Here is a 14,659-nt window from a genome sequence, read left to right as displayed (position 1 = left end):
GCAATAATAGAGAATGTGGGAGAAACCAATTAAAATGTGGATTGCTGGTTTGAATTCATTCAGTTACTTTCAGTTTATCCTTTAATTCACTCAGACGGATGGTGAAGTATCTTAAATTGATACACCCAAACTTGTTGCTTTTGAATAAAATTCGATGTGCAACTTCTGTAAATGTACAACTTCTATAAATTGTTTTTACAGTAATTTGCATGCTAATTGTACAGTGTTAAAGCATCAGAGTACCACTGAAGCTATGTTTAAAAAAAAAAAAAAGCTGGATCAGATACATTTAGATGCTTTACGAACACTGAACTACACCAGACTGTTGAGACAAAAATGTAAAACCAAGGAGAATAGAGGCCTCAAGGACTCAAGTCCACAGAGTCGGAAGGAACAATGCCTTGGAGGAGTTATGGTTTGGAAAATGACTAACTTGGAATTTACTTCTATCCAGATCTACAGACAGTAGACATTGTTTGACATCAGTCCCTGTAAAACTGAATGTAAAACACATGCTGTATCATAGATGGTCCACTCAGACCATAATCCAGAATTCTTCATTCCATTGTTTCCTTAAGCCAGTGTGCAGGCCCGTTATTCCCCATTGGATTGCATAGTCATGCATATTAGATTTCTTTATTATAAGAAGCAACTAAAATAAAATGTTTTGGATAAAATAAAGGTTGTGATGTGTGCTGGACTGGTAAATGAATCAAGTAAGAGCTTTGTTGTTTTATTTATTTATTTAGCTTTCTAAATGCATTTGGTTAGAAAAAAATTAAAACACTTGGAGTACTTTAGCTTTACAATGAGCATACAGTACTGACTGGAAAACTGCCATAATGTGACTAGTGAGACTAAAAAAGCATGATGTTTTGATATAATACTAGTGTTAAATTAAACGTCAAATTAATTATAAAATGTATCAGTATCTAGATTCAAGAACGTAGATTTCTGTAGTAACACTGAGGTGATTTGTTGTCTTTCCTCTTGTGTCACAAAAGCATGAAGTGATGTGTCCATGGTTCACCTTCTCATGGACGTCTCTGAAACATGACATTCAGTCTGGAAATATATTTTCCTTTCTTATATATTAATGTGCACAATCAAGTAAAACATACCTTCATTACAGTGTAGATCCAGTTGAGAAGTTGACTAACATCCGTGTAAACGCCAGGTTTTCCATCCCGTGCACAGCCCACTCCCCAACTCACTATACCCATTAACTGCCAACGAGATGACAGGTACACCAGTGGACCCCCACTGTCCCCCTGAAAAAGAGAGAATACTTTGTGAGAAAAAAGAGAATACAAAAGTGATGATACGATTTGGAAATTGCTTTTTTTTCTGGATACAAAGACAATTATATCTCTCTCTTCTGAAGGGGAGCCTGCATTTGATTTTTCATTTGTTGTTGTTACCTGACACGCATCTATGTTTCCTTCGAAGAATCCAGCACAAAGCATTCTGGGAGTTATGGCAGAACCATAAACAGAGGGCTTGGAACACTCTGACCTGTCAATCAGTGGCACTGAAGCTTTCTGCAGCACAGAGGGCAGCTCACCTGCGTAAAATGAGAATGAGGAAATGCCAGAGACAAAACAATATAAAGGTTGTGGGAGAAACTGAACAAAAGGAGGATTGCAGATTTAAAGATAGATGTTCACAATCCTGCCTTATTTGAGTTACCAATTATCTATTAAGTGACAAAGCCCCTTCCTCTTACCTTTCTCCTTTAACAATCCCCATCCAGTCACCACAAGCATCTCCTTCACAGACAGCTGGTGTGGGGGTAAACAAACTGGCAAGATCGATTCTAAGGATAGACAGAAAATAAGACCTATAGCCAATGATATTTATTTGTGCCTTTTGTTCTATGATAAACCTTACAAACCACTGACCTCACTACAACTACTGACACTACTGCTTTAGAGTACTAGGATGCTACAGTAATGACACATTGAGACTTCTCAAAATAACTAAGTTAAAAATAACCAAAGCATACTGTAAGTGATCGTTGTTTATGTTTTAGAATATGCCATATGTTATGGGCCACCTTCATTTTCTTCATCTTTTTGGAGCACTATGAACCATGAACCGCCTTTGATTTGGGGGGGGGGGGGAAGGGTTTCATAAAGCATCTTAAAATGTCAATCTAGCAGCAAAGGAGGGAAAATTAGGAAAAAAAATAGCTGTAGATGCTGAAGTGGGACTATCAACTTGAAATGTCCCTCTTACATATTCAAGCAATTTATATAATCATATAATCATCGTAAAACTCTGATGTAAGAGAGTAGCTCATCAGAATGGATAAATGAAATACTGTACCCCCAACAGTGACAGGCCAGGTGAGTTTTAGCATGGCGATATCATAGTCATTACTCAAGCGGCTGTAATAACTGTGGACAACAATCATCTCTATGCTGCCGAAACCCCTGGATGCCGCCACTTGGGTCTGACCCAACACCACAGTCCATCGTCTCAGCTCCCGTGTCTGGCTAAGAGTTTGTTTGTATGTGAGAAAGAGATGCAGCAAGTCACAAAACAACATCCAAGTGAACCAACTGAACCATAGTCATTCATTTAAACAAGTAAAAATGTGTTCTTATTGTAAAGAGAGGAATTTTATTCAAAAGCAACTGGTTTAGGTTTACCCATTTGAGACATTTCATTAGTCAACTGAATTATTTAAGGGGAAAGACTGAATTAGACTAAAAGACTACAATTCTGTTCTAGAACACATCTAACATTTCTGAATGTCTTACCCTGTAAAACAGTGAGCAGCTGATATGATCCAGCGCCTGGACAGTAATGCTCCTCCACAAACATGCTGGTGGTTCCACTGAAGACTAACCTGCCACGGCCAGTGTTCGATTTCTGTGTCCACCCCACCAACAATACGGTCCTCTCCCACCACCTCTCCACAGTCTGTATTAACACAGGGGAGACGTTTAGAATCAGACACATGAACGAAGATATTAGTATGCTTTAGAATTTACATTCAAATTTAAATAATGAAGTAGGAATTACAAATTAATTGAAATAAAAAAAACTAATTTTTAACAATAAAAAGGAAAGTCTGTCATCAACTTCGAACGATGTATGTCTTGTTTCAAAGTTAAAAAAAAAAAAACGAAAAGCCCATTCATTTTCTATAAGCTTTATATACAGATAGATTTATGGACCATGGTAGAACATGCATAATTTGCTAGAAAGTTGAATGTCTTTCAATTGCAATCCATTAAATTTCACTTCCTGTTATTCCGGTTTAACTGTGCACTGTGGCCAATTAAATTCAGATTCCAGCTCATGAATTGAACACACATCTCAAGTCTTACCTGAGCAGGACACAGACACCACTGAGCCAGAGAGACATTTGTCACTGTGAGAGAGCACATCATTGTTTCTATATGTAAATGATATGATAATTTTATGTGGAGAATATCACAAATGACCTCATAGCAAGTGTACCTTACCCAACTGAGAGTAAACTCTGGATGTCAGAGTGTGTGGAGTCATTGCTGACTGTAGCAAATGCATTGTGAGGGTTGAAAAGTAGACTCTTCACCGGGACTCGTGTACTTCGTGGACTCCTGTAGTGGAATATTTTCTCAATAAACACTATAAAGACTGTTGCAATCAATGAGAAGGTGCTCAGATTTCTTAGTTACATAAATATTGCAATATAACAGCACTTATATGTGGTTTTCCAGCTTAGTTTACTAATGGTCATTGGTTATGAACCATTGTACTGTGCGTGCTCTGCTTACGCTGTATAGCCCAGTTGTTGACAGGTTAACCTCGTGTGCTTCGTCCTCCAGTTATCAGCACACACTGTTCTCCATCCACCCTTATTAATGAACACCTGCAGGACCAGTCTCTCCCCCATCAGCCTCACTACATAAGGAAATATAGATGAATCACATGTTCACCTACAAATTCATCTTTAGTATACTTTAACCAAGGCCAGGGAACAGTAAAAAATCTCTCAAAAGTGGTGTAAAAATAAAGGTTCATTATTGGCATCTCTGGGTCGACGAAGAATTTTGAACATCAGTGACACTTTTCCATTTTACAAAAGGTTCTTTACAGTGGAGAAAGGTTAAATACATACTTGCATAAAGATTCTTATTAATTTTTTAAAACATGTTTATCACAAGATATTTATAAGAAAATACAAATAGTTCTGTTAAGAACTACTAACTAAAAGGTTCTTTTGGGAACCCAAAATTATGTTCTATGGCATTGCAATGGAGAAAAAAATAAGAAAAAAAAAAACTTTATTTTAAGAGTATAAGTGTGCATAATCACCTGGATATGTGTCATTGGTCTGCAGTTTGGATACACATGAGATTTCATCCTCACTGCCTGCACAGTCAGCCTTTCTATCACATACCTTTTCTATTGAAATGAACTTCAGTGAGCCAGAGCAGAAGAAAAACTTGGTATTCACCATCTTAATGGCTGGAAAGTAAACAAATAAACAAACGGAGAGAATTTTCATGGAGAATGTTTTATATTTAGTGGTCAAAGACATAAAACAATTGTCAAAGTGATAAGCATTACAATGAAGAAAATGAAAGATGGCAGAAAAGGAGAATAATATGGCAAAAGATTCTTACTAAAGTACAACCCCACTATTAAGGTTGCTAGTATGACTAGCACACAGCACACAGTAATAATGGCCAATCTCCAGCGTGCTCTGCTCTCCTCAGTCCTCAGTGTGCTTAATTCTCGCCTTCGTTTCAGCTTTAGGGCCATGAGAAACTAGAAATCTAGCCAAATCAGTGGATTTTGCTGGTCCTGTAATTCAATATAGACACGTTGTCCTTTCTTTAACTGTGTGAGACTTCACTAATACTAACAATTTGCTATGGCTAAGTATATTATGAATAGATTTATATGGTATTAGTTCCCTACAGTTCTAATTAGTGAATCATGACTAGCAGCTCACTAGACACTAGCAGTGTTTAGGGACTCCTTAGTTATCACCTTACTTCAGCTGATCTGCATTAACTAATCAGTTGGAGGCAGGTGTAGATGAAACTTTGGCTGAATTCAGAACAGCATAGGCCTACTAGTTCTGCCACATGTGGGCACTATGCTAGTATGCTAGCATACTATCATTTACAGCAGAAATAGGAGTAGCATGCTAATGGCATTCTCAATTCAGCCTTTTATTTCAAATTAGGTTTAAATGTAATTCTCAAATTACTAAAATACTTTTTATAATATTAAGTTCAGATAGCGTAATTAACATGAAGTTAATTTGTCTGCATGATTTAAATACCTTAAATAAGTACAGCAGTAGAGAATTTATTTATTTATTTATTTATTTTTTGAATGACAGGTGTCATTCACTAAAATACACACCTTGCAGAATCAAAGTTATGACACAAAATACCAAGGTTTATATACATCAGACACACAACTATAATTGATGCACATTTGCCAGTTTTGTATTAGAAATTTATAAATGGGATTGTGTTTTGTCTGTGACAATGTCTGTTAATGTGATTTTTAATATATTAAATATGTGTCTTATATAAATATATGTGTCTTAATATATTCAACACTCAGATTATCTTGCCTTTATTCTTAAATTGTGTGGTTTATTGGGTGAGATGTGATCTATGTGTAAACATAATTGTGTGATGGAGAATAACAGACTGATGGCATCAATTAAACACCAATTTCTACTGTGCCTTCATTTATGATGAAAGCAGTTCATGGACACTTCTGTTCTCTATTTAATTATCTGCATTACAGTGTTTTTATGGACATGTTGTTAAGAAACCAGTAAAAACCTTGTAAAACCAGTTAAACAGGTGTAAGAGAGAGAGAGAGTGAGAAAAAGAAATGAGTTACTACAGGGTGAGTCTGTCCTGCTCTGATGATATAATATTTGTTCTGCGTCATTAGCAGGTGCATGACAGAAAATAAATACATAGCTAAAGTACAGGTAGAGTTTTTCTGATCTCCTTATACGGATACTCACCTATGGAGCACAGACAGGTATGAATACTTTACCGAACAAAATGTTCTCAAACATGGATATATCGGTATATAACAAACATATAAATATTTATTTCTTGTATTTCAAGTGTGTCAGTTCTTTTTGTGGGTGGTTTTAAAACAACAGTTGTTTTGTGATTTTGTTAATATATTATTGTGAATGTATTAAGTATCACTTTATGATTCCTGTAATTCTTTTTCTCTTAGTGATCAGCTTGTGTGTAACATTACAGTTGTCTTGGTATTGTGTCCTAATAGTTACCTGTAATAATTATTAACACATATACATTCTAACTTAGAATGTATTAATAGAATTAGTAACCTTATTTGGTTATAAAAAAGGAACAGAATTATACAAAATTAGGCAGATTACATGCGACTAAGTGAATGATTCAGTGTGTAATATGTAAAACGTGTTCCAACTGGATGCTGTTAAAGAGAGAATAAGATCTGTAACATACCATAAGAAGGAAGGGCAGGTTCTAAACCTCACAGATCAATCCTGGTGAAAAACAGAGAAAAACTGTTTAAAATCCAAATTTACAGCATCATTTATTAGAAGTTGGTCATTGAGAATTATTACAAAATTATAAAAAATGTTGTGAAATCTAAATATGGAGAACAGATAAACAGCTTCAATGATCTGGATTTGGTCAGACTTACTATAAATGCCTGTCACTGTAACTTACAGCCGATCTGACTGACTGATCTTTTTCACTTTAGTATTTTATGTTGTTTCATAAAAGTCTGTATCACAAAAGACTGTTTTCATAAACAGGTTTACAAAAGTATTTTCTGTTGGGTTCAGTACAACATGGAAAAAAAAATTAAAAAGCACTTATGTCTGTGTTTCTGTTACCGTCTTGTAATACTGTACTGCTTATGCGGGAGTGAATATTGTAACCTGAATAAATATAGGTCTATGCTGCTTTCGTGTGTACCTATATTTGAAAACCAGTTTGTGAATACTAGGTAATGTTAAAAAATGACTCAGAGTAGTATACCAGAAATCACTTTATTTTGTTGTATAGTGCTGAAGCCTGCTGTTACAGATGCATTGCAACTTTATTTACACATTGTGTGCAGTGTGAAACAGGCCTAATAAGGTTCTGCTTTCATTTAATCAAAACAGTACAACAAATTCAATAGAAACAATGAACCTATGTATATAATGCATCTATGAGTAGCTAGGAGGCCTGAATGAGATGTCTGAATTGCTCTGTCAACTCCATTCAATATCTTGCTCGTCTTTATAATGTCAGGTGTGTGTACGAGCACTTTTAAACACTTTTTTTTTAATATGGAAAAATAGGTTAATTGTATCACACATTAGGTCAGACAGGACTAAAAAAGTAAAGGGATTTTTTGGGGTCTTTCTTCACCTGCTGCCAAATCCTCATGCAGTCATATCCACAGTAAAATACTTGCTCACCAGTGTGTTGTAGACTAATGTGTATCAGCAGGTTCGTGTCTCACATGGTAATCCCCCTGTCCAAATTTGCATCACAGACACATTCAAATGTACCAAAAATCAGGATTACAACTTTTGAATAAGGTTCCAAAATGTTGTCATAGTTAAAGGAATTTATTTGAGAGAATTGTTCAATTTACCAATTATTGCACCCTCTGGTGGTGAGGAGGTGGTTATGTTACATCCGGAGAGAAATTCATATGAATGAATATATATTGAAATGATAAATTATATATATGTGTATAAATTAAAACAATATAACCTGGTAATATATATATATATATATATATATATATATATATACTAAATATTATGTTTACTGTGAATTTAAATTGATGACAGATGATAGCGAAGTGTTTATAGAAATATAGATTTATGAATATCTTGCATTTATTTTATGAATACAGACTGAGTCTCCTCCCTCATATGATTCTGTGGTGAATCACAACACGCCTCCACCTTCATATCCGAGTCTTCAAACACTGTCAGCCACCCAAGTCCAGGCGTACTACATACCTCAGCCAATACATCAAAAATGCCTGCTCCTTGTGTAGTAGAGACAAGTAATCTTTAATAGCACACACTACCTATACACACATCTATACAGGTCTTAAAACGCATGTTCATTAAAATAAATTGAAGGATCATAATTAAATAATTAAAATCTTTTTATCTGTGTTAAATAATTTTTATCATTTGTTTATTTGTATCAATAGCCATTGATGTTTCCTTTCTGCAGTCCCGACACAGAGGAGTCAAATTCCCTCATACAGGAACAAAAGGTATTGCTATGGCGGGTCGAGTGGTACTGCTGTTATAGTTGTGCTGGTTGTGATTGCTGTCTGGCTGGGAGGTGAGCATATATTTTAAAGTATATAATAATATTGACATTTGTGCTGTTCTGCCCACTGCTTTTTTATCAGACAGTAAATACTGTATTTTGGGTTGTGTATACTGTAACACGAGTTTCTAACTAGGACTTCTAACTAAATAGGAATTTGTAATTTGGTGCAGCCTCCATGAAGAGTAACTTTTCACAGGTACACTTTAACTCAATTTTCGACTCCTGCACAGTCCGTTATGGGCCGTCACTGTGGGCTCTCTCGGAGAAAGAAACAGAGACAGACACGTGCCCCCCTTCATCAGTCAACTGTGATGGGAAGAGAGACTGTTCTCAAGGCAGTGATGAATCTCGCTGTGGTCAGATTCAATCACATATCAATAATGAAATCTCTTTTCAGTTGGATATCAAATACTGATTTGAATTTAATGTTTCTGTAGTGCGGTTTGGTACAGCAAATGAATTGCAAGTCATGACCTCTAAGACCACAAGCTTCCTTCCAGTCTGTGCACAGGGCTGGAATAAAACCATAGCAGACCAAACCTGCCAACAGCTTGGTTTCAGACAGTAAGTATAATTTAAACACACAAACACACATTATTCCTGTGATCTGAAACATTTTTACAGTCATTCAGAGAAGACTTGGTTATGGAATTACTATGACAAAAAATTAAAAACTCTTATTTCTATTACCATATTTATATTATTACTATATATTACATTTTTAAACTGGTCTTCACCATGAAAATAGCCATGGATGCTGTCATGGCATTGAATCACAAGCAAACAAACATTAAACAATATTAAGAATATCTGTATGAAATGTACTCGTGTGTTTCCGTTTGTGTGCTTTACAGGAGTTATGAAGATGATGTCTTGCAAAGCAGCTCATCCGCCTTTCAAAGTTTGAACAGTCAGTTTACAAATACCATCCAGGAGAGCGTTAATATGAGGTAAAAACCAGAAATGTGTATAATTTGCTGCTGAAAAACACTAATTTAACCTACAGAAAACAAAAACACTCCAACAAAAGCATATGAAGCTAAAGCAATCAGTGGATGTGTAGCTAATTCTATGTTAATGCTAAAGTCTATGCCTTACAAAACGCTAATTTGCTTAGGTCTTAAGCATGAAGGTCCACCCCTAAACCTAATCTTCAGTGGGGCATAAGCAGAATGTACAAAAAAAGTAAAACATTCGAGATTGTACAAATTCATCAGAATCAGCCAGCAAATCAGCAAAACATAAAATTGTTACGAATTGCCACCAAATTGCGTTGGAATATACCTACAGTAGAACACATCTTGTCAGTGTAAACAGTAAACTATTACATTTAATTTAAAAGTGCAATCAAACATTGCATTTTAAAATCATTTAAATGTTTAAAAACATAAATAAATAAATAAAAATTACTGTAGCATGGCAATGCATAATAAAATTATGAAAACGTATAATGATTCAGTATATTTAGATGCAGAAAGATGTGAAGAAACACCAAAACTGAAAATGCTCTTGGTCTCTATCATGTGTGTAACAATGCTGATTTAACTGTAGTGCGTCCTGTCCTGGTCAGAAGACTGTGTCCCTGCATTGCAGCAGTGAGTACCCTACACTATTGCTATACAGGTTATTGCTGCATGATAATGCTAAGTCTAAACACTCTCTTACGTCCACACTCTCTCCTATTCTTTCTCTGTTTAGAGTGTGGAAAGCCACCAGGATCGAGGATCATAGGGGGGAGTGTGGCTGCTGACGGTCAGTGGCCATGGCAGGCCAGTCTGCATTTCCAAGGCTATCACACATGTGGAGGAACTCTGGTGGCTCCAGACTTCATCATTACCGCTGCTCACTGCTTCCCCAAGTCAGTATACATTACATTAGACAGACTGACAGAAGATTTGATGACTAGTCTACATGTTGGAAACAATATTTTGGCCTGTAATTCTAATTAAGATTAATGAGTACATTAGCAAACAATATCCAAAAAGCATGGATGGATGAACAGATGAATGAATTTGCAACCCCCCCCTAGAGGAACATCCGGCTCTCAGTTGCCTAGTAACCGGAAAGTGTATATTGGTTTGGTGTCCCAGCTCCGGCTTCCCAGCCCATATTATGTAAAGCAAATCATTTTTACATGAAAATTATGTCTCAGCGACAAAAAACAAAGATATTGCCTTGCTAAAACTCAGCAAACCTGCCAGTAAGTTTGTACACTTACACAGAATTATGAATACATAAGTACTGAAGTACATACAACATATAATTCATAACCTTTATGCAAATCATAGTTTAACTGACATAACTATAGCTACCATACACAGCACTGTCTAAATTACCATAAATATACAAATCAAAGAGGTACTTCTGACCACTGACATGTTTTGTACATATTGTTAAAGGTAATATACAGCCTGTCTGCCTGCCTGTGTTTGGCCAGATGTTTCCTGCTGCCAAACAGTGTTGGACCACAGGTTTTGGAGTTACCAGGGAAGGGGCAGGTATGTATGTGTATGTATTTTGTTGTTTGAGTTTGAATGCATTGATTTATGTATTAATAATACTAACCTTTCTCCACGTGTGTGTGTGTGTGTACAGATAGTAGTTCCACTTATTTGATGGAGGTCGCAGTAGACCTGATAGACTCAGCTGTGTGTAACTCACCTACTGTTTACGGCGGACTTATCACTTAGCATATGCTGTGTGCAGGAGATCTTAAGGGAGGGAGAGACTCCTGCCAGGTTGGACACATTCTCATGTTCAAACGCGTACAAATGCTGCCACCTTTCGGTACAAAATTATATTGCAGTTTGAACTTTGTACTGTTTAATATGCTTTTCTAAGTTCATTCAGCATTATTTCTTCTTTTTCAATCTCACTCTCTCTCTAGGGCGACAGTGGGGGTCCACTGGTGTGTAAAGCTGATGACAAATGGTATCTCACAGGCGTAACAAGTTGGGGAGATGGCTGTGGAAAACAGAACCGTCCAGGGGTCTACAGTAACGTAGGGCAACTTTTAATGTGGATATATGGTTATATCGCGTTCTACTCTGCTGTGCAAACATTTTTATGTATCAAAATATATTTTCTCATTTTTTAAAGTGACAGTGCACAGTAACATGCACTTTTGCAGTAAATATATATTTCTGTAAATTTTTGTAATTAATTATTTAAATCATGAAGATCCAAAAAGGACATGGATTATTACATTACTGTATCTATCTGGGACAAAATACCACAAAATTTAAGCTGAACAATTCTCTCTGAAAGCACTGTATATTATATGTACTGAGCAGGTCTACTATTGAGGAGGAACTATTGTTTCCTAGCAATACATGCTACATGTAAAGATTTTCAATAATATTTTAAATTGAATGCAGTGGAACAGCTTATTGAACTGAAGTCTCTTTCACTCTGAGAGTAAAGCAGCAGGCTGTGATGGTTTTATTTTAGATTTTTACTGAAAAATAAAATTGTAATACTTTTCTTGAAGACAATTTATTTTCCGTCTAAAAGGTGAAAGTTGCAGGATCTTTCAACTTAGTCATAATCATTAACTTTAGAAAGAATACCTCACTTGGTCCATTTTTACATGCTGATAGATTTATTTTCCAACTTATTCAAATGAGAGAGAGAGAAAACTCACACCTGTTCTGTATGTGGACACTATTTTCCATTTGTACTTATTTGAAAACAAGAGTTTGAAAACAAACTCAAGCAATCTGTTAGATTTATGAATACTCCCGCATGAAACTAAAGTGATTAGTTATGTATTTGTCCTACACTTCTTTATGTGTTCTTTAAAAAATGACAGATTAATTTTTAACCACCCACTGAAATAGAACTAACAGATAAACTAACAGTTCTGAATTCTTCTGAAATCTCAATGTAATTTATTAACATAACTTAAAATGTATTAACATAAAAAGTTTACATTAGAAAATGTGTGTATATAATTTTTGTATTTTATATCATGAGCTATTTATCTATCTTATATCGGGCCTTCAAAGATTAAATTTGTCTCATGGTCTGCTTGTTTCTCAGGGAGCTATACTGACCTTGTCAGCTTATTGCAAGGGTACATTCACCACTGCTCAATGGTTAGATATTTAAAAAATGGCCCAAAGGCTTGTGTTTATGCACAAGTTTTGAGGTTTATGGGATAAGACATGTCAGAGCGAAGGGTTTGAAGGTCGTTATTTGCAAAGCACACACTCTTTTTTCCTTCCCCGTAGGTCTCACTGATTTGTCATTTACAATTCCACCATCAGAGAGTTTAAGGTGTTCCCTGCAAACACTCAAACTCCTCTCTGACTTACACGCTTACACACATATATCACAGTAGTGGACTTTTCAACTCTTGAAAGGAGCTTTGAGATCCTACACCACTGCTAACAATGGGAGTGGGTAAGTTTGATTCAACTTGATAATCAGTATATATGAAAACTAAAACAACTGACTGTGTAGGCATTAAAATTTACTTTTAAAAAAATTGATTATACATCACATATATCTTAAATAGAGAGTTCACCCCAAAAAAATTAAAATTCTGTCATCATACACTCACCCTCATGTTGTTACAAACCTGTATGACTGACATTTTTTTTCTCTGCAGAACATAGAAGATATTTTAAAGAATGTTGGAAACAAACAGTTTTGGTTGATTTTTGGTTGAACTATCTATTTAACAAATTGAGACAGGTATTAGAGAAAGTAAAAATAATATTTACACTAGGTTTAAAGTTACCATTATACCCTTTGTGTGTTCTCTTTTAAGAAAAACCTGAGTATTCAGATGCTGATTTCACCTATGGTAAGAACGTCTGATGGTTACTTATACTCCTTCAAATTGAAGTGACGGGACTGTGAAATGATCATAAACACATTTTAAAGTGGATAATGTGAGTGTGAATGTTGTACATTTGTTTGCATCTTATTTTATATATCTCAAACTAAGTAACAGTCCTGCTCTTAACAGCCAGTAAACAAAAGCTAAAATTGTGCTTTACAGCTATTAACGCAAAGTTTTTTTTAGAAATACTTTTGTGGATATCTTGTTTGTAACTATCTGTGTGTGCGCTTATGCCAGATTATGAGTTAATCAGAAGAGGTGGGCTGATCTTTGCAGCTGTTTTGTTCTGTTTGGGCATGGCTATCATATTCAGTGAGTATGTCTAGATTCATGCAATTTACAGCATGTCCTCTCTGCATAGATTACAATAAAAATACCAGTAAACACAGAAATGCACGCACACACCATTTCTTTCCTTGTATAATCAAATGTTACCTTCTTTTCTGGCAGGCAAAAAGCTCAACTGTGGAAACAAGGTGTCTGCTAAGTAAGGCACATACAATATTCATACAATAAAAGATACAATAAAAGATAACACACACATACACACATACATTCTCCCTCTCTTACCTCTTGGTGTGTCTTCTCTGTAGGCCTGAAGACAATGGTGATCTTTGACCTCTCCTTCATTAACCTTCACTGTGAGCATGCACATGCATTTACATACAGTGTTACAATTTTAGCAAGCATATTTCTAGCAAGCATCATGTTTTATAAAACAAATATCATAACTTTCTGTCAAGAAAGCATTTTTAAATGACTTTTAAAAGGTTGTCATCTTTCTTACTTTCTTATCTCAGAAACTCTGAATGAATTACAGATTCACAACAATTACAGATTCACAACACATAAAAGTATAGGCTATTAAAAAAATGTTGATGCACAAGATTCGCATTTATTCAATAACCAAATTCCAATTCTCTTGCTCCGTTTTCTGCAGGTTTCATGATCACTTGTGGTCAATGTACAGTGAAGATTTTTTTTTGTTTGTTTTCCAGATAAATATAGTTAATTTTCATTCAAAATATCTATGTATACTCTCACAATGAAATAAAATCAAAATGGTCTTTTATGTGAAATTGCGTTATAATTTTACACGTGAAAAGAACATTAGCCTATGTGAAAATATAATAAACCCAGACGCAATATATTTTAAGATACTGCTACACACAGTTATTTTTAGATCTGTATATACGATCACAATCATCTGCAACAACATCAATCACTGTCTTTGAAAGGATGCTGCTTCGCCTTTAGGTCGGGCCTGCGTCCGCGTGCGTGCGCTCGAGCTCGGCTCTTGTAATTGGCTCAGCGCTGTGCTGTTGTACATGCGCCACTGGGCGAGTCTCGGCTGTCTCAGTAACCCTCTTTTAAAGGGAGAGCGAAAGAGGGAAGACTCAGAGTTGGGTTTGGGCGGAGGGACCGCCATTATTGGGAGGCTTGGACAACCACATTTACCCTCACGCACAATGTGTATATA

General features: G+C 35.7%; 2 protein-coding genes and 1 pseudogene across 2 annotated transcripts; 2 read left to right on the top strand and 1 right to left on the bottom strand.

Moving 5' to 3' along the window:
• Positions 1-760: 760 nt before the first annotated feature.
• Positions 761-4,992, bottom strand: LOC107661196 (transmembrane protease serine 4-like). The gene is made up of 11 exons (XM_016450674.1): positions 4,623-4,992; positions 4,312-4,464; positions 3,771-3,897; positions 3,477-3,593; positions 3,339-3,382; positions 2,766-2,928; positions 2,329-2,498; positions 1,727-1,816; positions 1,422-1,564; positions 1,122-1,271; positions 761-1,046 (listed from the first exon to the last, which is right to left on the bottom strand). The coding sequence occupies exons 1-11, from the start codon at positions 4,759-4,761 to the stop codon at positions 1,035-1,037; spliced, it is 1,308 nt and encodes a 435-aa protein (XP_016306160.1). The 5' UTR covers positions 4,762-4,992; the 3' UTR covers positions 761-1,034.
• Positions 4,993-5,976: 984 nt separating this feature from the next.
• Positions 5,977-12,607, top strand: LOC107661194 (transmembrane protease serine 13-like; annotated as a pseudogene).
• Positions 12,377-14,139, top strand: LOC107661195 (sodium/potassium-transporting ATPase subunit gamma-like). The gene is made up of 6 exons (XM_016450673.1): positions 12,377-12,734; positions 13,105-13,140; positions 13,417-13,491; positions 13,630-13,666; positions 13,773-13,820; positions 14,120-14,139. Exons 1-5 carry the CDS (start codon positions 12,725-12,727, stop codon positions 13,795-13,797), a joined length of 183 nt encoding a protein of 60 aa, XP_016306159.1. The 5' UTR covers positions 12,377-12,724; the 3' UTR covers positions 13,798-13,820; positions 14,120-14,139.
• The last annotated feature ends 520 nt before the right edge of the window (positions 14,140-14,659 follow it).

The sequence above is a fragment of the Sinocyclocheilus anshuiensis genome, unplaced genomic scaffold (assembly GCF_001515605.1).
Source record: "Sinocyclocheilus anshuiensis isolate Anshui unplaced genomic scaffold, SAMN03320099.WGS_v1.1 scaffold1365, whole genome shotgun sequence".
Lineage (NCBI taxonomy): Eukaryota > Metazoa > Chordata > Actinopteri > Cypriniformes > Cyprinidae > Sinocyclocheilus > Sinocyclocheilus anshuiensis.
The sequence above is the reverse complement of the archived record's forward strand: the minus strand, read 5'-3'. Positions and strand labels throughout refer to the sequence as shown.